Source organism: Nycticebus coucang, chromosome 1, assembly GCF_027406575.1.
Source record: "Nycticebus coucang isolate mNycCou1 chromosome 1, mNycCou1.pri, whole genome shotgun sequence".
In the NCBI taxonomy this organism is placed as follows: domain Eukaryota; kingdom Metazoa; phylum Chordata; class Mammalia; order Primates; family Lorisidae; genus Nycticebus; species Nycticebus coucang.
Window position 1 is genome coordinate 39,607,300 of NC_069780.1, and position 24,846 is coordinate 39,632,145.

At 38.7% G+C, this 24,846-nt stretch overlaps 1 protein-coding gene across 1 annotated transcript in view; it reads left to right on the forward strand.

Moving 5' to 3' along the window:
- ALPK1 (alpha kinase 1) overlaps positions 1–24,846 on the forward strand; it is a 147,404-nt gene that overhangs the window by 103,213 nt on the left and 19,345 nt on the right. Inside the window, exons 7-11 of the mRNA XM_053567297.1 lie at positions 14,269–14,328; positions 20,211–20,297; positions 21,320–21,396; positions 22,549–22,644; positions 24,123–24,227. Coding sequence (XP_053423272.1) covers positions 14,269–14,328; positions 20,211–20,297; positions 21,320–21,396; positions 22,549–22,644; positions 24,123–24,227 — 425 coding nt within the window. The remainder of the gene's footprint in view (positions 1–14,268; positions 14,329–20,210; positions 20,298–21,319; positions 21,397–22,548; positions 22,645–24,122; positions 24,228–24,846) is intronic.

Here is a 24,846-nt window from a genome sequence, read left to right on the forward strand (position 1 = left end):
CTTTCAACCTAGAATTTTATACCCAGCAAAGCCATCATTAAAAAGGGAGGACAAGGGTGGCGCCTATGGCTCAGTGAGTAGGGCGCCGGCCCCATATGCTGAGGGTGGCGGGTTCAAACCCAGCCCCAGCCAAACTGCAACAACAAAAAAAATAGCCGGGCATTGTGGCGGGCGCCTGTAGTCCCAGCTGCTCGGGAGGCTGAGGCAAGAGAATCGTGTAAGCCCAGGAGTTAGAGGTTGCTGTGAGCCATGTGACGCCACAGCATTCTACCTGAGGGCAGTACAGTGAGACTCTGTCTCTACAAAAAAAAAAGGGAGGACAAAATGGACATTTTTTGGACAAAGACTAAGATGTTATTCTCAAGATTTCTCTCTCTCACACACACATACATGCAAGTATATATTTTTCTATTAAGGAAATTTAATCTAGAAAGATGGGGTGGGTGTGCCAAATCAGTGATGAATAAAGAATTTGATAAATATGTAGGTTTATTTACATAAGATTAAAATAAAAAGAAACTATGTGGCAATATCACTCTATGTAGTGACATCACTTATACAAATTGTAAGATGCAAAAATCTTAAAATATCAAATTGACTAACATTGTATTAAATCAATAATACACTACAAAGAAAATTTATTCCAAAGAAGATATGTAAGGATGGTTAAATATTTTAAAATCTATGCAATTTACCACATACATAGGATAAAGAAGAAAAATTGGTTCTACCTAAATTGATTTGCAAAATAGTTAATAAAATTTTCAACCCATTTAGGTTAAAAATGCAAAATAGGGATAGAGGTCTGATCAGGAAGCAGAAACTACATAGTAATTTGAACAAGGAAAGTTTAATATAAAGAATTACTAACTCTATCCAGGGATTAAAGTAATGAAGGATTGACTAGCAGGAAGTAAAGAGAACTCTAAAGAATAACTCTCTACAGAGTACAAGACAGCACTTACAAGGAGTAGCCACTACCCCTTGGTACTGAAATAGAATACCTAAGAAAGAGGTCCCACTCTCACACCTCGGCAGACCAGGGGTGAGAACAAGATCTTATTCAAGAAGGCACTGCCCCAGCTCAGCGCTCAGCAGGGAAGTCACAAAAGTTCCACGCCAGCAGAACTCACTGGAAACCCACCTTTTGGGTCCTGGGGGAAGCCATCACAGGAAGGTGCTGCAGAAGTCACCACACAGCTGCCTTTACAGAGCACCAGAGGAATCGTCACAGAGAGAAGCCCAACCAGCAGCCCTCCACTGTGAAGTCACCTGAGAGGAAGCCCCTGACTGAGGGGTTCTGCAGACCCCTGTACGCTGAGGAGACAGATGATACAGCAGTTGCCTATGCTGCAGAGGTCAGGCATGAAAAGCTCATGCTGCAGGGGTCAGTGGTCCACAGTGGTACAGAGTGAGGGAAGGTACTGGATTTGAACCCAGACACACCAAAACAGGAAGAGAAGCACCTTCCCCATGCAGAGTTCCTCCACACTGTGTAATGACAAAGCTTACCATCGTGCCAACTGCCAAAGGAGAAATATTTGTAAGCTCCATCCCATTATCACAAAGCAGGTATTAAAGGATAGACTGGAGCTAAAAAATGGTAAGTTGATAGCTATAAAGGAGGGAAATTTCTTAACCTAATAAAAAGTAGCTAAAAACTTTCAGCAAAACTTATGTTGAAAAATTATAAGGATTCCTTATAAAGCCAATTCAAGAAAAAAATGCACTTTATTTACCACTTATAATTATTAACTCAGAAGTTCTCCCAAAGCAACAAGAAAAGAAAAAGAAACAAAAGATATAAAAATTAGAAATGAATAAACAAAATTGTCATTATTTGTGGACAATATAAGTGCCCACATGGAGTATTTCTAGAAATCCACAGATTATTGGAATTAAGAGATTCAGCAGCGTTGGTGACTACAAGGTCAGTATTTTTAAAATGCCTGTTCTTATATATCAACAAGTCTTAATTAGGGAATACAACTTTTAAGAAAAGAGATTGCATTGATGAAAATTATTCATGAAGGTATTTCGCTTATTTTCCTCTTTTAAAAGACATTGGTATGGGCAGCACCTGGGGCTCAAAGGAGTAGGGCGCCAGCCCCATATACCAGAGGAGGCAGGTTCAAACCTGGTCCCAACCAAAAACTGCAAATAATAATAATAATAAATAAATAAACCAAAAGACATTGGTATGAATAAATGTTATCAAACCCTGAACCATGAAAAGCTACCTTTCAAGAAGTGCATTAGGCCTTGGAGATAGTTATAAAGATGATAAAGGTTAGGTTCACATCTTCAAGTGGCTCAGGTTAGGGGAGGAAATAGACCCACAAACAAATATCAAAAAAGTAAAAGAGTGGGGGCCAGAGACAAGATGGCTGACTGAAGCCAGCTTTCCTCAGAGGCTTGCATCCAGAAGGAGAGTTAAGAGACAGAAATTTAGCAAGTAACCTGGTAGATTAGAGCAACGCCAAGAAAGAAGGTTGAAGAACACACATCAACCCTGCTGAAGCAAGCTGCGACCCGAAGGATACAAACAAAAGCTGAGACTTCAACCCAGAGTAACTGTTTCACTAGGATCGGACAGAGACCAGCTGAAAATAAGACAGAGAATTTAGCCCCACCACACCAAACAGGTCCCCAGTTTCTCAGGCCATAGCACTGTATGGGTCCTCTGCAAAGCTCCAGGGGAAAAGTCAAATGGTATAAAATAATCATGGGGCGGAATCAGTGGAAACTCTGGTAACATAAATAACCAGAAGATCAACCCCCATCCCCAAGGAAAGATACGGCAGGTGTACCTGAAAATCCCATTAATAAACAAATGGCCGAGATGTCAGAAATTGAATTAGGAATTTGGATTGCAAACAAGATTAATAGAATGGAGGAAAATTTGGAATTAGAAATTCGAGGAGATTTCTGTAAAGACGACAGACGAATGGCTAACAAACACATGAAAAAATGTTCATCATCTCTATATATTAGAGAAATACAAATCAAAACAACCCTGAGATATCATCTAACCCCAGTGAGAATGGCCCACATCACAAAATCTCAAAACTGCAGATGCTGGCGTGGATGTGGAGAGAAGGGAACACTTTTACACTGCTGGTGGGACTGCAAACTAGTACAACCTTTCTGGAAGGAAGTATGGAGAAACCTCAAAGCACTCAAGCTAGACCTCCCATTTGATCCTGCAGTCCCATTACTGGGCATCTACCCAGAAGGAAAGAAATCCTTTTCTCATAAGGACACTTGTACTAGACAGTTTATTGCAGCTCAATTTACAATTGCCAAAATGTGGAAACAGCCTAAATGCCCACCAACCCAGGAATGGATTAACAAGCTGTGGTATATGTATACCATGGAATACTATTCAGCCATTAAAAAAATGGAGACTTTACATCCTTCGTATTAACCTGGATGGACATGGAAGACATTATTCTTAGTAAAGCATCACGAGAATGGAAAAGCATGAATCCTATGTACTCAATTTTGATATGAGGACAATTAATGACAATTCTGGTTATGGGGGGAACAGAAAGACGGAAGGAGGGAGGTGGGTGGGGCCTTGGTGTGTGTCACACTTTATGGGGGCAAGACATGATTGCAAGAGGGACTTTACCTAACAATTGCAATCAGTGTAACCTGGCTTATTGTACCCTCAATGAATCCCCAACAATAAAACACACACACACACACACACAAAAGAAATTCGAGGAGAAATTCAAAAGTTGTCTAAAGAATTCAATAAATTTAAAGATAAAACCACCAAAGACTCTGACACATTGAGGCAAGAATTCACAGTCCTCGAAGATGTGAAAAATAGAGTAGACTCCCTCAGTAACAGAGTGAAACAAGCAGAAGAAAGGATTTCTGACATTGAAGACAAATCTTTTGAACGCTCCCAAACTCTCAAAGAGGAAGAGAAATGAGAGCAAAAATGGATCAGTCTCTCAGAGCTCAGGGATAATTCGAAGAAGGCTAATATCCGCCTCATTGGAATCCCTGAAAGTGATGAAGTGGCTTCGCAAGGCACAGAGGCCCTTCTCCATGAAATTATGAAAGAGAATTTTCCAGACATGCCAAGAGATTCTAAAATTCAGATAGCAGTTTCAGAACCCCAGCACGACTCAACCCGAATAAGACATCCACCAGGCACATCATAATTAACTTCACTAAAGTTAATATGAAGGAGAAAATTCTGAAAGTAGCCAGACGTAAGAAAACCATTATCTACAAAGAGAAGAATATTAGAATGACTGCAGATCTCTTTGCTGAAACTTTTCAAGCCAGAAGAGGGTGGTCATCGACTTTTAATCTCCTAAAACAAAATAACTTTCAACCCAGGATCCTGTATCCAGCTAAATTCATTTATGATGGAGAAATTATTTTAATGACATTCACATGTTGAAGAAATTTGCCATAACCAAACCAGCTCTTCAGGATATTCTCAGATCTATCCTCCATAATGACCAGCCCAAACCTCTGCCACAAAAGTAAACTCACTCAGAAACTTTTGATCAAACTCTAACTTCCCCAGTGGCAAAAGTATTAAAAATGTCCACTGGACTTTCGAAAAACTCGATACCCAAAATTTTACCAGACTTATCTATATTCTCCATTAATGTGAACGGCTCAAACTGTCCTCTAAAGAGGCACACGTTGGCTGACTGGATAAAAAACTCAGGCCAGATATTTGCTGCAAACAAGAATCACATCTTAACTTAAAAGATAAATATAGACTCAGGGTGAAAGGATGGTCATCTATATTTCAGGCAAATAGTAATCAGGAAAAAGCAGGTGTTGCAATTCTATTTGCAGATACAATAGGCTTTAAACCAACAAAAGTAAGGAAGGATAAGAATGGTCACTTCATATTTGTTAAGGGTAATACTCAATATGATGAGACTTTAATTATTAATATTTATGCACCCAAACAGAATGCGCCTCAATTTATAAGAGAAACTCAAACAGACATGAGTGACTTGATTTCCTCTAGCTCCATAATAGTCAGAGATTTCAACACTCCTTTGGCAGTGTTGGAGAGATCCCCCAATAAGAAGCTGAGCAAAGAAATTTTATTTATTTATTTATTTATTTATTTATTTTTATTAAATCATAGCTGTGTACATTGATATGCTCATGGGGCATCATTCACTAGCTTCACAGACCGTTTACCAAGTTTCTCATATACCCTTGTAAGATGCACCGCAGGTGTAATCCCACCAATCCCCTTCCCTCTACCCACCTCCCCCCACCCTCCCCTCCCTTTCCCCCTTCCCCCTATTCTTAGGTTGTAACTGGGTTATAGCTTTCATATGAAAACCCTAAATTAGTTTCATAGTAGGGCTGAGTACATTGGGTACTTTTTCTTCCATTCTTGAGATACTTTACTAAGAAGAATATGTTCCAACTCCATCCATGTAAACATGAAAGAGGTAAAGTCTCCATCTTTCTTTAAGGCTGCATAATATTCCATGGTATACATATACCACAATTTATCAATCCATTCATGGATCGATGGGCACTTGGGCTTTTTCCACATTTGAATCTAGCAGACATCTACAGAACATTTCATCCCAACAAAAATGAGTACACATACTTCTCATTAGCCCATGGAACATACTCCAAAATCAATCACATCTTAGGTCACAAGTCTAACCTCAGTAAATTTAAAGAAATAGAAATGATTCCTTGCATCTTCTTGGATCACCATGGAATAAAAGTTGAACTCAGTAACAACAGAAATCTGCATACTCATACAAAAACATAGAAGTTAAAGAACCTTATGCTGAATGATAGCTGGGTCATAGATGAGATTAAGAAGGAAATTGTCAAATTTTTGAAATAAAACAACAATGAAGAAACGAATTATCAGAACCTCTGGGATACCGCAAAGGCAGTCCTAAGAGGGAAATTGATAGCACTGCAAGCCTTACTCAAGAGAACGTAAAGACAGGAAGTTAACAACTTAATGGGACATCTCAAGCAACTGGAAAAGGAAGAACATTCCAACTTCAAACCCAGTAGAAGAAAAGAAATAACCAAAATTAGAGCAGAATTAAATGAAATTGAAAACAAAAGAACTATACAACAGATCAATAAATCAAAAAGTTGGTTTTTTGAAAAGGTCAATAAAATAGATAAACCTTTGGCTAACCTAACCAGGAATAAAAGAGTAAAATCTCTAATTTCATCAATCAGAAATGACAAAGACGAAATAACAACAGACTCTTCAGAAATTCAAAAATATCCTTAATGAATATTACAAGAAACTTTATTCTCAGAAATATGAAAATCTGAAGGAAATTGACCAATACGTGGAAGCACGTCACCTTCCAAGACTTAGCCAGAATCAAGTGGAAATGTTGAACAGGCCTATATCAAGTTGTGAAGTAGCATCAACCATACAAAATCTCCCTAAAAAGAAAAGCCCAGGACCAGATGGCTTCACGTCAAAATTCTACCAAACCTTTAAAGAGGAACTAGTACCTATATTACACAACCTGTTCCAAAATATAGAAAAGGAAAGAAGACTACCCAACACGTTCTATGAAGCAAACATCACCCTGATCCCCAAACCAGGAAAAGACCCAACAAGAAAAGAAAATTATAGACCAATATCACTAATGAATATAGATGTAAAAATATTCAACAAGATCCAGTGAAACGGAATCCAGCAACACATCAAACAAATTGCACATTATGACCAAGTCGGTTTTATCCCAGGGTCTCAAGGCTGGTTCAATATATGTAAATCTATAAATATAATTCAGCACATAAACAAATGAAAAAACAAAGACCATATGATTCTCTCAATTGATGCAGAAAAGGCTTTTGATAATATCCAGCATCCCTTCATGATCAGAACACTTAAGAAAATTGGTATAGAAAGGACATTTCTTAAACTGATAGAGGCCATCTACAGCAAACCCACAGCCAATATCGTATTGAATATCATATTGAATGGACTTAAATTGGAATTATTTCTACTCAGATCAGGAACCAGACAAGGCTGCCCATTGTCTCCACTGCTCTTTAACATTGTAATGGAAGTTTTAACCACCGCAATTAGGGAAGAAAAGGAGATCAAGGGTATCCGTATAGGGTCAGAAGAGATCAAACTTTCGCTCTTCGCAGATGATATGATTGTGTATCTGGAAAACACCAGGGATTCTACTGCAAAACTCTTAGAAGTGATCAAGGACTACAGCGGTGTCTCAGGTTACAAAATCAACATTCATAAAATGGTAGCCTTTATATATACCAACAATAGTCAAGCTGAAAAAACAGTTAAGTTTTCTATTCCATTCACAGTAGTGCCAAAGAAGATGAAATATTTGGGAGTTTACCTAACAAAGGACGTGAAAGATCTCTATAAAGAGAACTATGAAACTCTAAGAAAAGAAATAGCTGAAAATGTTAACAAATGGAAAAACATATCATGCTCATGGCTGGGAAGAATCAACATTGTTAAAATGTCCATTCTACCCAAAGCAATATACAATTTTAATGCAATCCCTATTAAAGCTCCACTGTCATACTTTAAAGATTTTGAAAAAATAATACTTTGTTTTATATGGAATCACAAAAAACCTCGAATAGCCAACACATTACCCAGAAATAAAATCGTGCTACCAGACCTCAGACTATACTATAAATCAATAGTGATCAAAATAGCATGGTACTGGCAGAAAAACAGAGAGGTAGATGTATGGAACAGAATAGAGAACCAAGAGATGAATCCAGCTACTCACCGTTATTTGATCTTTGACAAGCTATTTAAAAACATTCAGTGGGGAAAAGATTTCCTATTTAACAAATGGTGCTGGGTGAACTGGCTGGCAACATGTAGAAGACTGAAACTGGACCCACACCTTTTACCATTAACTAAGATAGACTCTCACTGGATTAAAGATTTAAACTTAAGACATGAAACTATAAAAATACCTGAAGAGAGTGCAGGGAAAACTCTTGAAGAAATCAATCTGGGAGAGTATTTTATGAGGAGGACACCCCAGGCAATTGAAGCAGCTTCGAAAATACACTACTGGGACCTGATCAAACTAAAAAAGCTTCTGCACAGCCAAGAACACAGTAAGTAAAGCAAGCAGACAGCCCTCAGAATGGGAGAAGATATTTGCAGGTTATGTCTCCGACAAATGTATAATAACCAGAATCCACAGAGAACTCAAACATATAAGCAAGAAAAGAACAAGTGGGGCGGCGCCTGTGGCTCAGTGAGTAGGGCGCCGGCTCCATATACCGAGGGTGGCGGGTTCAAACCCAGCCCCGGCCAAACTGCAACAACAAAAAAGAATAGCCAGGCGTTGTGGCGGGCGCCTGTAGTCCCAGCTGCTCGGGAGGCTGAGGCAAGAGAATCGCTTAAGCCCAGGAGTTGGAGGTTGCTGTGAGCTGTATGACACCACAGCACTCTGCCCGAGGGTGATACAGTGAGACTCTGTCTCTACAAAAAAAGAAAAGAACAAGTGATCCCATCACAGGCTGGGCAAGGGACTCGAAGAGAAACTTCTCTGAAGAAGACAGGCACATGGCCTACAGACATATGAAAAAATGCTCATCATCCTTAATCATCAGAGAAATGCAAATCAAAACTACTTGGAGATATCATCTAACTCCAGTAAGATTAGCCCATATCACAAAATCCCAAGACCAGAGATGTTGGTGTGGATGTGGAAAAAAGGGAACACTTCTACACTGCTGGTGGGAATGCAAATTAATACATTCATTGTGGAAAGATGTTTGAAGAACACTTAGAGATCTAAAAATAGAACTGCCATTCAATCCTATAATTACTCTAGTAGGTATATATCCAGAAGACCAAAAATCACATTTTAACAAAGATATTTGTACCAGAATGTTTATTGCAGCCCAATTCATAATTGCAAAGTCATGGAAAAAGCCCAAGTGCCCACGAATGGATTAATAAATTGTGGTATATGTACACCATGGAATATTATGCAGCCTTAAAGAAAGATGGAGACTTTACCTCTTTCATGTTCACATGGATGGAGTTGGAACATATTCTTCTTAGTAAAGTATCTCAAGAATAGAAGAAAAAGTATCTAGTGTACTCAGCCCTACTATGAAACTAATTTATGGCTTTCATATGAAAGCTATAACCCAGTTATAACCTAAGAATATGGGGAAGGGGGGAGGGAGAGGGGAGTGCAGGCAGAGGGAAGGTGATTGGTGGGATTACACCTATGATGCATCTTACAAGGGTACATGTGAAACTTGCTAAGTGTAGAATATAAATGTCTTAACACAATAACTGAGAAAATGCCAGGAAAGCTACGTTAACTAGTGTGATGAAAATATATCAAATGGTCTATAAAACCAGTGCATGGTGCCCCATGATCGCATTAATGTACACAGCTATGATTTAATAATAAAAAAAATAAAAGTGTAAGGTTTTAACATGCAGGAGGAAAGGAAGGAGAGAGCAAGGAAGGAAGGAAGTGAGAAGGGTGAGAGGAAGAAAAGAAGGAAAGAAAGAGCACAGTAACATAAAAAAAAAATTAGACAAGGGAAACAGAAGGTAGGAAACACTAAAAACTGCAGAAAGATTGGTTTGTGCTGCATGTTCCTTCCTCTGAGGACAGAAGGAGGATGTGGACAAAGTAAATTAACCCTGCATAGCTTAAAACAGTCCCCTGCAGAAGTATGCTGGACAACCAGTTTGAAAAACTGTTCACTCTGGGAGGCAGTGGGTGCAGGGGAGAGTTGGAACTTCCATGGCAGGCTGCCTCGGTTCATACCTTCTGGTCATGTTGCCTAGCATCTGGGTGGCACATTTCCTCATCTGTGAAGTGAAGGTAATAGAGTAGCTGTTTATAATTTAGAACAACGTCTACCACATGGTAAACAATAAACAGCAACTATTATTATTATTATTACCTTGAAGACAGGGGCTTTGTCTCATTCATCATTCAGCCTCCAGCTCTGAGCATAGTCCCTGGCACAATTCAGATATTTGTTTGGATGAATAACAAACATTTTTTTTTTTATTATCAAATCATAGCTGTGTACATTAATGCGATCATGGGGCACCATGCACTGGCTTTACAGACCATTTGACATATTTTCATCACACTGGTTAATGTAGTCTTCCTGGCATTTTCTTAGTTATTGTGTTAAGACATTTATATTCTACATTTAGTAAGTTTCACATGTACCCTTGTAAGATGCTGAATGAGTAACAAATATTTATTACCTGCCATGTGCCAAGCATGATTAGACATATTGGGAACAGAGTAGTGAACAAATTGACAAAACCCACTACTGTCTTGAAGTTTGCATTCTAGTGGGGAGATAGGCAATCAGCAAATAATTAAAAATATGTGGTATGTCTTGGGCCTGGCGCGGTGGCTCACGTCTATAATCCTAGCACTCTGGGAGGCTGAGGTGGGTGGTTTGCTTAAGCTCAGGAGTTCGAGACCAGCCTGATCAAGAGCAAGACCCCGTCTCTAAAAAGTAGCCAGAAGTTTTATGGTGGGTGCCTGTAGTCCCAGCTACTTGGAAAGCTGAGGCAAGAGAATCACTTGACCCCAAGAGTTCGAGATTGCTGTGAGTTATGATACCACGGCACTGTATCGAGGGTGACAAAGTGAGACTGTCTCAAAATAAATAAATAAATTTAATTAAATTAAAAATTCATGGTATATCTTATAGCAGTAAATGCCAAGGAGAAAAATAAAGCCGAGAAGGTGACAGGATGGGGGCATGACAGTGTTTTGGTTATCCTTTGCTTCACAACAAACTATCCCCAAACCTAGTGGTGTAAAGCAATTTAATCATAGCCCATGCTCTACCCACAACAATTCACATCCTTTCTGTAGGTGAAGGCTTTTACTCCTTTCTCAGAGTCTCATGTCATGAACGCATCAGGCTCAAAGTTTAGGGTCTCATCCTGTGAATCAGGTTTAGAGACAAATAATGCTACTCAGGTGCTGCTTCTGGGGTATGGAGATTTGTGAACTAAAGGATAAGCAATCTACCCTAAAACAAGCCCAACCGCAGACAATGGACATACAGGGACAGGATAGCTTCAGTAGACACTCCTATTCCAAAGGGAGGGAAGAGGGCATGAGCGTCACATAGCAATTGCAGTGTCCATACTAGTCAAAATCCTGCTCTAGGGACAAGGAATGTTTCTTGATTAGGGTTCGCTCCTTTTCTGTGGGAGTGGTTCTCCTCAGCACTTGGACTTGCCTTTGAATCATCCTTCCTAGTCCATAAAACATTCCTTATAAAAATATCTCAGCCTGCTCTATGCCTATGGAAAATTGGGTTCCCAGAGGTCTCTTTTATATTTAATTATCTCTGCCATTCTTACATCAAGTTGATATAATTCCTTTTAATGCTTTGTAGCCTTTCAGCATATTTAATGAGAAAAAAGCCATGCCTACATTTGTCTTTGAGCTCTACTTTGGGCTACAAATTAAAGTGCTATGGGACAGCACCCTTAGAAAGATCTTTTGCTTCATCAAGGAGGATCTGGGGTCTTAACAAAGGGTTTTACAGCCACACCCTTGATGTGATCTTGACCCTAATGTCACATTTTACTGCCACTACTCTGGGTCTGATCTTTGCCTCTAGGTTTTATTTTCTGAATGTCTTGCTGGCCAAAAGACTATTCTGGGCCTTCTATATTTTCTCTAAATCTTGCATTAAAATGCAAAGAAAGTAGTCCCCCAATTCGCAAGGCATGGATCCCAAGACCTCCTGTGGATATCTGGAACTAGGTATAATACAGAGCCCGATTGCTGTCAGTCCGAACGTGTTTCCGCTCCTGTCCTCCACCCACAAATTTAAGGCTTTTTCTTCTTAACTAAGCACTCATCGTGCACCGTGGTCATGACTTTCACAGTTTGAGCTATGATAGAAAAACTAGCACAAATTTCTTTTCCTTCTGCCCATTTTATATGTAGATTTGTTCTTTCTGTAGACCTTAGCAACCTTTGCACACGGTTTTTCCCCCCATTAAGTTTTACTCACCTTGTCACATAAAGGAAGCCCTTTATGGCTTCTATTTGGGATGCCCCAATTGCCAGCATCACCACTCTTACACTTTGGGGTCATTATTAAGTAATAAGGGTTACTTGAACCCAAGCACTGCAATGCCCAACTATCGATCTGACCATCAAGACAGCTACTAAATGATTAATGAGCAGGCAGTGTAGACAGTGTAGATCTGCTGGACAGAGAGGTGATTCACATCCCAGCAAGATTACATCATGCTTCTCAGAACAACATGCAATTTAAAACGTGAGTATTTTACTTCTGTCATTTTCCATTTAATATTTTCAAACTGCAGTTGACACAAATAACTGGAACAGTGGAAAGGGAAACTGGATTGGGGGGGAGGGGGACATTACTCCTGAAGACCATGCTGCCAAACTTTCCACCACTATATAATGTGTATTCCTTTCTTCAAACAGCCACTAACAGTTTCCTTCCTGCCTTTTCAGTCTACTCAACACCCTTCAAGTCTCTATATTGTTAAAATATTACTCTGCTTTTAAAGTACCTAATTTCTTATTTAATCAAAAGAAAAACCAGAGTATAAAGTGCCCCATTTCTTTTTTCTTATTAAATCATAGCTGTGTACATTAAAAGTGCCCCACTTCTATAACATATTGCTATGTTACAAGTTTCCCATGACTTAGTGACTTAAAACAGTGGTAATTTATTAGGTTTCATAATTTTGTGGTTAAACAGGTCATTATTTTAAGTAGTGTTGGCTGGGAAGCTGGGACAGCTACAAGGTCTGAAACGGCCTCATTCACGTAGTGTTTAGTGAAGGCTGCCGACTAGCAGCTTAGCTGGGGCCTCAGGCGAGGGTCTCTCAATGTGGCCGCCTCAGCTTCCTCGGGGCACTGGGCTGGATTCCAAGAAGAGAAGGTAGAAGTTGTAGATATTTTAATGCCCCAACTAAAAAGGTACCACAGTATCATTCTGCCACATTCCATGGGCCAAAACAGGTCACAGGGCCAATTCATGCTCAAGGAGAGAAACTCTAGATTCCATCACTTGATGAAGACATGATAAGCATGTGGAATGGAAGATATTAGTATGGTCTTTTTTGGAAGTACAGTCTATCACAGCCAGGCTATATGTCTATGTGTATAATTTTAAACAGGGTGGTCAGGGAAGGCCTTAGGAGACAGTGACATTTGAGCAAAGACCTGAAGGGGAGCAAAGCAGGCCTTGAAGATATTTGGGATAAAAGCATTACAGACTAAAATAGTTATAAGTATGAACATCCTGATCAGGGAACAAGCCTGACTGATTCAAAGGACAATAAGGAGGACACTGTGACTGAAGGAGAAGGAAAGAAAGGGTGGGAAAAAATAGAGATAAGGTCGAAGAAGTCACAAGAGCCAGCTCATGTAGGGCTTAGAGACATTGAGAAGAAGGAATGGCTGGTTAAAGGAAAAATGATTGCATTTCCTCCTTATGGAGACAAGCTTTCCATAGATCTGGCCCTTCTTGTGAGGTAGAAAACAAAATATGTAAAAAATTAAGAAAGAATCCCCTCACTCTCCACCCCCAAATTTCTTTTCTTTCTTTCTTTCTTTCTTTTTTCTGAGACAGAGTCTCATTATGTCACCCTCAGTAAGAGTGCTGTGGCATTACAGCTCACAGCAACCTCAAACTCTTGGGCTTAAGCGATTCTCTTGCCTCAGCTTCCCAAGTAGCTGGGACTACAGGCGCCCACCACAACACCCGGCTATTTTTGTTGTTGTTGTTGTTGCAGTTGTCATTGTTGTTTAGCTGGCCTGGGCTGGGTGTAAATCTGCCAGCCTTGGTGTATGTGGCTGGCACTGTAACCATTGTGCTATGGGCGCCAAGCCCCCAAATTCCTTCTTGATAATTTTATAAGTCAACTGTATTCTTCTTGAGTTACAGCTTTTACAGAAAGGAGATGTAGCCGTTTACAAAAGTTTGCCTGTACTACTCAAACACTGCTCTATACGAATGTATTTCTCACACCTATGTATTTCATTTCCATTTTAAGTACTGTACAACTTCCCACCTTACCTATTCTCAAAAATGTCATCTTTTTCAGTCTTATACATGAGGTAGTTATTGATTTTAAGTTTTAGAATAGAATGTTTCCAAGAGCAATTATGGTCACCGTTACATAATTAATTTAGAACATAAGCAACTTGTAATAGTTAAAGTACTTGTTCAGAAGTAATTATGTGACATTTGATCTCTTCTTTTCAGGGAAACTTTTAAAAGCAGAGTATATTCTGAGCAGTCTAATAAGCAACAATGGAGCAACCGGTAGGTACTTTCATATCTTCACAATGACCTTTACCTTCATTCCTTGCCAGAGTTCCCATTTAATAACCACTTAATGACTCAACAGTTACTGTACATTGAATGTTCCCAGAATTATGTGGGACTGGCTCTGCACTGGTGAATTAAGTGACTTTAATCAAGCAGCTTTTGTTTCTAATTTAAAAATTAAACAAAAACAAGGTGTCTAATATTTGCCTGCTTCCTTACAGAGTATGTTATCTAATGGACATTAATTGTCAAGGCAGGTAACTCTATGGGCCTTAGAAAGGTCTCAGTAATCAGTGTAACTGGCTTATTGTACCCTCAATGAATCCCTAACAATAAAAAAAAAAAAAAAAAAGAAAGGTCTCAGTAGCAGTACTTAGAAGAATTGTGATTGGGGAGGGAGAAAACAATGTTAAAGGTGAAGTCCACAGCAGCAGACCACCTGCATCAATTGATAAGGAAAAAATCTCACTCATGCCCTAATTGAAGAGGACCAATGATTAACAGCACATAAAATAGCCAGCACCATAGACCTCTTAATTGGCTCGGCTTATACAATTCTGACTGAAAAATTGAAATTGAGCAAACTTTCCAGTCTGGATGCCCAAATCATTGCTTGCAGATCATCTAGACACAAGGGCAGCACTTTCCAAGGAAGGTTTAAACAAGCAAGATCGAGATTTTGAAACGTTTCCTTGAAGAATTGTAACAGGAGATGAAATATGGCAGAACACAAAGCATAATCAAAGCAATGGTACCAAGAAGTAGAAGAGGTCCAGTCAAAGCAAAATAAAAGTGGACCAGTAAAGAGTAAAAAGATCATAGCAATACTTGGGAGTTTCTCAAGGTATTTGGCTTATTGACTTTGGCAGGGGGAGAGCAAAAGTGTAATAACATCTGCTTATTATTAAAGTATTTTGAGAAAGTTAGCCAAAGCTTTGGCAGAAAAATGCCCAGGAAAGCTTGATCAGAGAGTCCTTCTCCACCTGTACAATGCTTCTGCTCATTTCTCTCATCAAACAGTTCTATGAGAGTTTCAATGGGCAATCATTAGGCATTTGCCTTACAGTCCAGATTTGGCTCTTTATAATGTCTTTGAGTTTCCTAATCTTAAAAGAATTTTAAGGGGCATCCATTTTTTTTTTCAGTTAATAATATAAAAAAGTCTGCATTGACATGGCTAATTTCACAGGACTCTCAATTTTTTTTTTTTTTTTGCAGTTTTTGGCAGGAGCCGGTTTCAAACTTGCCACCCCCCATATATGGGGCTGGCGCCCTACTCCTTGAGCCACAGGTGCTGCCCAACTCTCAATTCTTTAGGGATGGACTAAGTGTCTGTGGTTATCATTTACAAAAGTGTCTTGAACTTGATGGAGTTTATGTGTAAAAATAAAATTTATATTTTTATTTTTGTCTTTTAATTTTATTTTTCCATGAACTTTGAAGTCTCTTCATAGAAAACCTGAACAGACCAATATTGAATAACAAGACTGAATCAGTAATAAAAGGGCTCCCAACAAAGAAAAGTCCAGGACCAGATGGCTTCACTGCCCAATTCTACCAAACATACAAAGAAGAACTATGAATAATATTAATTCTCCTCCAAATAGTTCAAAAAATTGAAAAAGAGAGAATTCTCCCCATGAGGCCAGCATGACTCTGATACCAAAACCAAACAAGGATGGTTCAACAAACACAAATCCGTGGACATGCAACATTGCATTGACAGAATGAAGTACAAAAAAATTATAAGATTATGTCAATAGATGCAGAAAAAACATTTGATAAAATTAAAATTAAAATGCAGATAAAACATTTGATAAAAACATTCAATAAAATTAAAATTCTTTCAGGATAAAAACTAAACAAAATAGTCATATGTGCATAAGGAACATACGTCAACATAAAAAGGCTATATACATGACAAATCCAGCTAACATTATACTGAACAGGGAAAAACTGAAAACCCTTCCCTCTAGACACTGTAACAAGATGAGGATATTCACTTTCACCACTCCTATTCAACATAACACTGGAAATCTTAACCAGAGCAATCCAGCAAGGCAAGAAATAAAGGGCATCTAAATTGAAAAAGTATAAGCCATATTGTCCCTCTTTGTAGATGAAATGATGTTACAATTATGAAAACCTAAAGACTCTATAAAAAAAACTCTTAGATCTGATAAACAAATTCAGTAAAGTCGTAGGATACAAAATCAGCATACAAAAATTAGTTGCATTTTTATACATCAATATGAACTACCTTAAGAAGAAGAAATCAGGAAGGAACTCTGATTTACAATAGCTACAAAGAATATAAAATGCCTTTATGGGGGTAAGACATGATTGCAAGAGGGACTTTACCTAACAATTGCAATCAGTGTAACTGGCTTATTGTACCCTCAATGAATCCCCAACAATAAAAAAAAAAAAAAAGAAAAAAAAATGCCTAGGAATTAGCCAAGGAGGGAAAAGATCTCTGCAAGGAAAAGTACAAAACACTGATGAAAAAAATTGTAGATGATGCAAATGGAAAGACATCCCATGCTCATGGATTGGAAGAATTAACACTGTTAAAATGACCATACTACTCAAAGCAATCTACATATTCAATGAAATTCCTACCAAAATACATAATGACATTTTTCACAGAAATAGAAAAAACAATCCTAAAATTCATGTGGAACAAAAACAAAAGCCTGAATAGCCAAAACAATCCTGAGCTGGAAGCATCATGCTGCCTGACTTAAAAATATACTATGGGCGCTATTGTAACCAAAACAGACACATACACCAATGGAACAAGAAATAAACCCATATGAGCTAACTCATTTTTGACAAAGATGCCAAGAACATACATTGGGGAAAAAACACCCTCTTTAATAAATGGTGCTGGGAAAACTGGATATCCACATGTAGAAGAGTGAAACTAGACTCCCATCTCTTACCACATACAAAAATCAACTCAAAATGGTTTGAAGATTTAAACAAGACCTGAAACTTTAAAACTACTAGGAAAAAAAATAGAAGAAACACTCCAAGACATTACTACAGGCAAAGGTTTTATATCTAAGACCTCGAAAGCATGGGCAGCAAAAACAGAAAGACACAAATAGGACTCTATTAATCTAAAACGCTTATGCACAGCAAAGGAAACAATCACAAGAATAGAGACAACTTCTTGCATAGGAGAAAATAATGGCAAACTATTCATCTAACAGGGACTAATAATGAAGAATATAGAAGGAACTAAAACAACTCAACAGCAAAAAATATATATATATATGATCCCATTTAAAAATGTGCAAAGAATGTGAATAGACATTTCTCAAAAGAAAACATACAAATGGCTAACAGGTCCACTACTGGGAATTTATCCAAAGGAAAGGAAATCAGTATACCAAAGGGGTACCTGCACCCCCATGTTTATTGCAGCATTATTCACAAAACCAAAGATATTATATTATTCATTATTTATATATTTATATATTTATTTATATTCATTATTTATATATTTATATAATTCATATATTATTTATTATTCATTATTCACAATACCCAAGACACAATACCCAAGTGTCCATTAACGAATGAATGAATAAATAAAATGTGGTATATACTGTATACATACACACAATCACATAGTATTTGGCCAGGAAAAAGGATGAAATCCTATCATTTGCAACAACAGAGATAGAACTGGAAGTCATCATATAAAGTGAAATAAACTAGATGCAGACAAATATCTCATGTTCTCACTCAATGGGAGCGAAAAAAAAGTTGATCACGTGAAGGTAGAGAGTAGAACGGTAGTTACCCAAGGCTGGAAAGGGGGATGAAGAGAAGTTGGCTAACAGATACAAACATATAGTTAGGTAGTTAGATAGAGTAAGTTCTAATGGTGAATAGCAAAGTTGGTTGGCTATAATTAACAACAATATATTTTGCAATTCAAAATAGCTAGAAGAGAACTTGAAATGTTCCCAATGTATAGAGAAAATGAATACTTGCGTTGATGGATATGCTAAATATCCCAACTCCATCATTGCACATTCTAGGTATGTAACAGAATAACAGGGGTATGTAACACCCCTCAAAAGTTACATGTTAATGAAAAAACTATAAAAAGAATCATGATTGAAACGAAAACCTTCAATTTCAGAAAAGTGTGCTTATGGCTTTATGCATTTAAATTGCTTGGAAAATAAATTTGATGTTTGAACATAAGAACTTTAACAAATAATTATTTAAAAATAGATTTCTTTTCAATATTTAATCATACATGAAGGAAGCACGTCCTAACAGTTGGGTCACAAATACTTTAAAGCCTTTGAATATGTTGCCTCAATTTCTGGGCACTCACATTAACATGTTTCCTGATAAGTTGAGCACAATTTCTATTGGACTTTTAAGCTAAATGTGCCTGGATATAAAGTCCCAAGCCCCTTGATGTTTTTGGACATTTCCAGTGGGGAGACAGGTTGAAATACAAATATTGATCACACACCCCTCATTTGTGGCCACCATCACTAAACAACGATAGGCACTTTGCACCCTGTCATCTTCTGTACCACAGACACACACACGGATTAAAACAGGTTTCCTCAAACTTTTTAAACAGGGGGCCAGTTCACTGTCCCTCAGACCATTGGAGGGCCGGACTATCGTTTAAAAAAAAACAAACTATGAACAAATTCCTATGCACATTGCACATATCTTATTTTGAAGTAAAAATAAAAAACAAAATGGGAACAAATACAATCACACCGCCTCATGTGGCCCGCGGGCCGCAGTTTGAGGACCCCTGGATTAAAAACTAGGAAGAACATAAAGAGGGTGCTATGACAAAGGGTAATGAATGGGTGTAATAAAAAGGCTCGCTCTATTTTTGATGTTTGACCACTGACAGAGTTCAGGGCCAGGCCTCCTCTTCCCCTTTCTCTCCCACACTGAACAGACCTATTTAAATTTAAAAAGAAGAAGAAGAAAAAGAGAGAAAGCTTATTTATCCAAAAACCCAAGTTCAGTTTATAGGAGATTTTACCCTAGCTCTACTCTCTAATCACAGTGATGCCAGCCCTGCTCTCCCTAGAAAGTCTCATTATGTGAACAAATCTTTCATACCCTCTTGATGCACGTCATCAGTTTTGACATCCATGGAGGAGACGGGATTGACCCTACCCTTCTTGAGGCAACCACAAGATAGTGGATATAATACTGTAGATAAACTAAACTAGAGGCCGGGTGTGGTGGCTTATACCTATAATCCTAGCACTCTTGGAGGCTGAAGTGGGAGGATCACTTGAGCTCAGGAGTTTGAGACCAGCCTGAGCAAGAGCAAGACCCAGTCTGTACTAAAAGATAGAAAAATTAGCCAGACAGTATGGCCCATACCTGGCTGAGGCAAGGGGATCACTTGTGCCCAGGAATTGAAATTGCAGTGAGGTTTGATGACACTACTGCACTGTAGCCTGGGTGACAGAGTGAGACTTTTTCTCAAAACTAAATAAATAATCTGGGGAGGGCTGAGGAAATAGCAATGAAGCTGAGACCTGAAGAAGGAAAGGGAGCCAGAGGAAAAAGTATCCCAGGCAGGGGGAGCGGTAAGTGCAGACGCCAGGAAACAAGAGGCCACTGCTATTATAAGGAACATAGGTGATGCCCGTGTGGACAGCCGCAGCTGGCAAGGGGAGAGCTGGATCAGAGAGGAGTCAGCTGCACAGCTGGACTTGACCTTGGACCTTATTCTAAAGGAAAAGTTGAGATTGTCTCTCAAATCGATATTGTGTGTGCTCATGAATGCTTTAGTGGAAATAGTTTTATTGTACCAGGCTATTTCTTTAATAATTTAAAGTCATTTTTCCTGTCTTTTATTTTAGGTAGCTGGCTTTACAGAAATGAAAGTGACAAGGTCCTGGTGCAGTCAGTCTGCGTACAGATCAGAGGGCAGATTCTGCAAAAGCTAGGTACTGTCATCTAACATTTGTTTCTCTCAGGGCTCATTTACAAATGCCTGTAATCCTAGCACTCTGGAAGGCTGAGGCAGGTGGATTGCTTGAGCTCATGAGTTTGACACCAGCCTGAGCAAGACCCCATAGCAACTAAAAATAGAAAACCCCACCAGGCATGGGGGGAGAGGGGCACTGTAGTCCCAACTAATTGGGATGCTAAAGTGAGAGGATTTCTGGAGCCCAGGAGTTTGAGGTCACTATGAGCTATGATAGTGCCACAGTACTCTATCCAGGGTTACTGAGTGAGACTCTGACTCAAAAATAAACAAACAAACAAACAAAGCCTGTCTACCAGATTTTACCATGGAATTTTCTTATTGTATCCGACTAAAATTGTTAATCCCAAATTACCTTGGTTTCTTCAATCAAAAAAGAAAATGACATTTAAGATTCTAGGAGTATTAAAAATATTAATAAAATTTTTTTTTTCTGTTGAGTTTTGTTAAGAGAATTTACAGTTGTGTATTATAGTTGCTAACCATAGGGTTTTCAGTATTATTGCTAGCATCTGACTCAGTTCAGCAGGACTCCATGTGATATAGGGACATCTTCTAAACCTACCACGTCACCTTACTCATTCATTCCACGGGGTAATGTGAATTTTTCAAGTTTATAGAACCTAAATGATACCTTACAGTTCAGGCTAAAGGGTTTGAGATTTTTAACAGAAGGTGGAAATTATTATTCCTATAAATAATGGAAGAACTATTTATATGTAATATGCATTAATATATATTGCACACAAAAATATAATAATTCTTACCCTTTTTCAGGGAAATGGAAAAATTATTGGTATTAAAACAATTAAAAAACAGCTTTCTGGGTGTCAATCTAAATCTAGCCCTGCATTCTTCTGACAGGATCCAGCGAATCATCTTTTTGCATTGGTTTTCAAACGTATTTTCTAACTCAACAGTGCAGATCCTAGCTGTTTCTCCTCTGACCCTCTCTCCCATTTCTTTTTTTGTTTGTTTCAGGGATGTGGTACGAAGCAGCAGAGTTAATATGGGCTTCCATCGTGGGATATTTGACACTTCCTCAGCCGGATAAAAAAGTTAAACAACTTTTTTATTATGTCCCTATGACATAATCTGTTTATCATTTATCAATTTCATCTGTCCTAGTTTGATTAGCATGGGGCCAGGAACATTTAGCAACTTCTTTCTGTGTCTTACTTTGTCCTTGCTCCCAGCCAGACTCTTGGCCTATTTATAGTGTTTCTATAATCATTTGTAATTATCTATGCATACATTTTTGCCTATTGGTGTGTTTATCTGTTTTTTTATTATATATTTAGCCAGTACCTCATTTCATAGCAAAGTTGAGATAGCTAAGCTGCTTTAATTTGTGTTTTGTTTTGTTTGTTTGTTGAGACAAAGTCTCAGTCTGTCACCTGGGCTAGAGGGCCATGGCCTCAGCCTAGCTCACAGCAACCTGAAGCTTCTGAACTCAAATAATCCTCCTGCTTCAGCTTCCTGAGTAGCTGGGACTACAGGCACCCAGCTAATTTTCTGTTTTTAGTAGAGGCAGGGTCTCACTTTGCTCAGGCTGCTCTTGAACTTTTGATCCCAAGAGATCCTCTCTGCTCAGCCTCTCAGATTGCAGCCGTAAGGTGGATATAATTATTTTTTTTGAGTTGAATAGGCAAAGACTAAAATCCCACCACACCCAACCCTAAGTTGGGTAAAATCATGTTTCTTGAGTTGAATGGGCAAAGACTTTAATTAATTGTTTACATAACATCTTTATTCAAGAAATTGCATCATTTACTTTCCTACTTGACATTTTTATTTTCTATAATTCTCCTCATTATCTGGAGCATCAGGTTATTACATTTTCCTGAGCTGTGTCAGCAGTTTTGCTGCCTGCAATAGAATGTGATGTGAAAACTCTTCCTCGGGCCAGTTATTGGGGCCTTGGAGTACGGACAAGTTAGTGTTGATGATCCAGTGAAACCCAACTAAGAAACAGCTGTGTTTCCATTACCTTTGTGTACACATGTTTCAAAACATCACACTGTAACCCCATAAATATTGACAATTGTCATGTGCTGGTTTTTCAAAAAGTAGCTCCAATGTCATAGTAATAAAAATAATAATAGGCAAATAGTTCATGGGGGGGATAATCATTGCCTTTAAGCCACGAGACAAGAGCAATAACTGATTGTGGATTCTGAATCTGTGATTCGTCTGTGTTTTCCTTACAGGGCATTTCCACATCACTAGGTATACTGGCAGACATCTTTGTTTCCATGAGCAAGAAAGATTATGGAAAATTTAAAGACAGTCCACAAATTAACTTGGTAATTATCATTTGTCGAAACATGGTGCCACGTGAAATCACCTAGAAAGCTGCCGGCGTTATTCTTGGTGGTTGGTAAAGCTCTTTCTCAGGAGATTGGGCCTGGGAGAGCACAGTGGCCCCTCTCTTAGACTAATGTGAGCAATCCTGGGGAATGGATCCTGTGGTGTCTTATTTGGCTTTGTTATGCCAGCACCTAGCACAGTACCAAACGCACATAGGGTCCTTGAAAGTTACTGGTGAATGAGTGAATATCACCATTCATTTTAAGCCACATTTAGTTCCTTCCAAATTATCACATAATTCAGTTTCCAAACATGGGCCATCTCAATGACAAAGTGGTAATAATTTTAAAACTTTAATCCCCATCTCTTCAAATCAGAGCATCAGGCTCTTTTTCTTTATAATAGTGGTTACTACTATTTATATATGACTCTACAACTCAAAAAAAAAGTATCTTTATCCCCATAAAACTTTATGATATTGGTAGATAAAAATGTATCATTTCCATTCTAGAGAAAAATAAAATGTAGTGCAGAGAAACTAAGTAACCTCTGCAGTTTACAAAACCAGTAAGAGAAGGGTCTAGCACCAGCGCCCAGGTCTCTGACCAGCCCAGGGAAGTGACAAAGCTGCTCAACTATTCTCCCCACTGCGCTGAAATTGGAAGTTTTTACGTTATTATTATCTATATTGTCATTTTAAACACCTCAAGTGACAGCAGTATCCATGCTCCATGCTAATTAGTATAGCAAAAGAACACATGCAGCTTGCTGCTAGTAATCTGAATCTAAATAAAAGTCATGGCCCTTGGTCACCAAAGTTGCCACTGCTTAAAATTATAAATGTTCTCGCTGCCCTAAACCTCCTTCTCCACTTAACTTCTCTCCAGAACACTTATGATCATCTCAAATACTATTCATTTTACTTATTTACATATTACATGATCTCCCCCATCCCCTCAATAGAAAACAAGCTCATTGCAGCTCACTGTCTACTGTCTCCCTGTGTCTAGACAGACCTGGCACATGGAGGTACTCAATACATATTTCTAGAATGAATAAATGAATCCTAATTGCTGTGAAATCACAAGTTAACAGGCTCTTTTCCAAGACCAATGCAGAAATTATCAATCTGGCTGCAAAATGTGCAGCGTTCCTATGAATGAGAAACTGCCACCATCTCCCAAAGGAGCTCACTGAGCTATTTTGCATAGGCAGACGTTATAAACATTTTTGCACATATTAGGCCCTTCTGGGGTGTGGGTGGAGGATGGAGGGTGTGTGCTGGAGAAAAGGACAGTTGACACCTGGGGTTTTTAGATCTACTTAATGCTTTTTGATACTGCTCTGAATAGGTTGGGATGAGGAACGGGGGTCTCCTGGAATATGAAAAGAAAACCAAGGGAATTTTATAGCCTGGTTTTGGCTAATGGATAATTCATTATCACCTCCCACTTTGTCTCCTGTTTTCTCACAGGGCCTGCTAAAGGAGTTTGACCACCAGTTGCTGGCGGCCGCAGAAGCCTGCAAGCTGGCAGCTGCCTTCAGTGCCTACACACCCCTCTTTGTGCTCACAGCTGTGGTAAACAAAGTCAGCCCTTTGTAATACCTCCCCCCAGAGTGGTCTCTGATGTCCCCAGTGACAGGAGGTCTAAACTTAAAGTAGGATGTATGTCTCATTGCTGGCAAAGTGATAAGACTCCATACATAGAAAGGTTATCAGTCAGAATGGTGACATCCTGGTGGGAGCAAAGTTAATTCAGCCTGACAGAATGTTGATTCTTCTAGAGCTATGGTTCCTGAGCCTGGACACCCCTCAGAATCACCCAAGGAGCCTTTTCAAAATGCACATTTCTGTGCACTACTCTAGATGCACCAAATGCAAATCTCTGGGATTGGTACCCGGAAATCTTTAATTTTGGAAGATTGCCCAGTTGATTCAAATGCATAGGTACTAAATGAATGATGTGTTCATATATAGCAACCTTATTTACATAGAGACACTTACTGTGTCCATTCCCATGTAAGGACTCTGTTAAAATTAATAACTACCACCACAAATCTATCATTTCAATCAAAAAGTATCAGGGCCACAGTACGATGGCAGTTGAAGCTAATTTCTTACCCCTTCATGCCAAGCAATCACTTACATCCCAGGCCCTCCTTCTAATTCACCAAAAAGATGTCAGGTCCTTAATTCA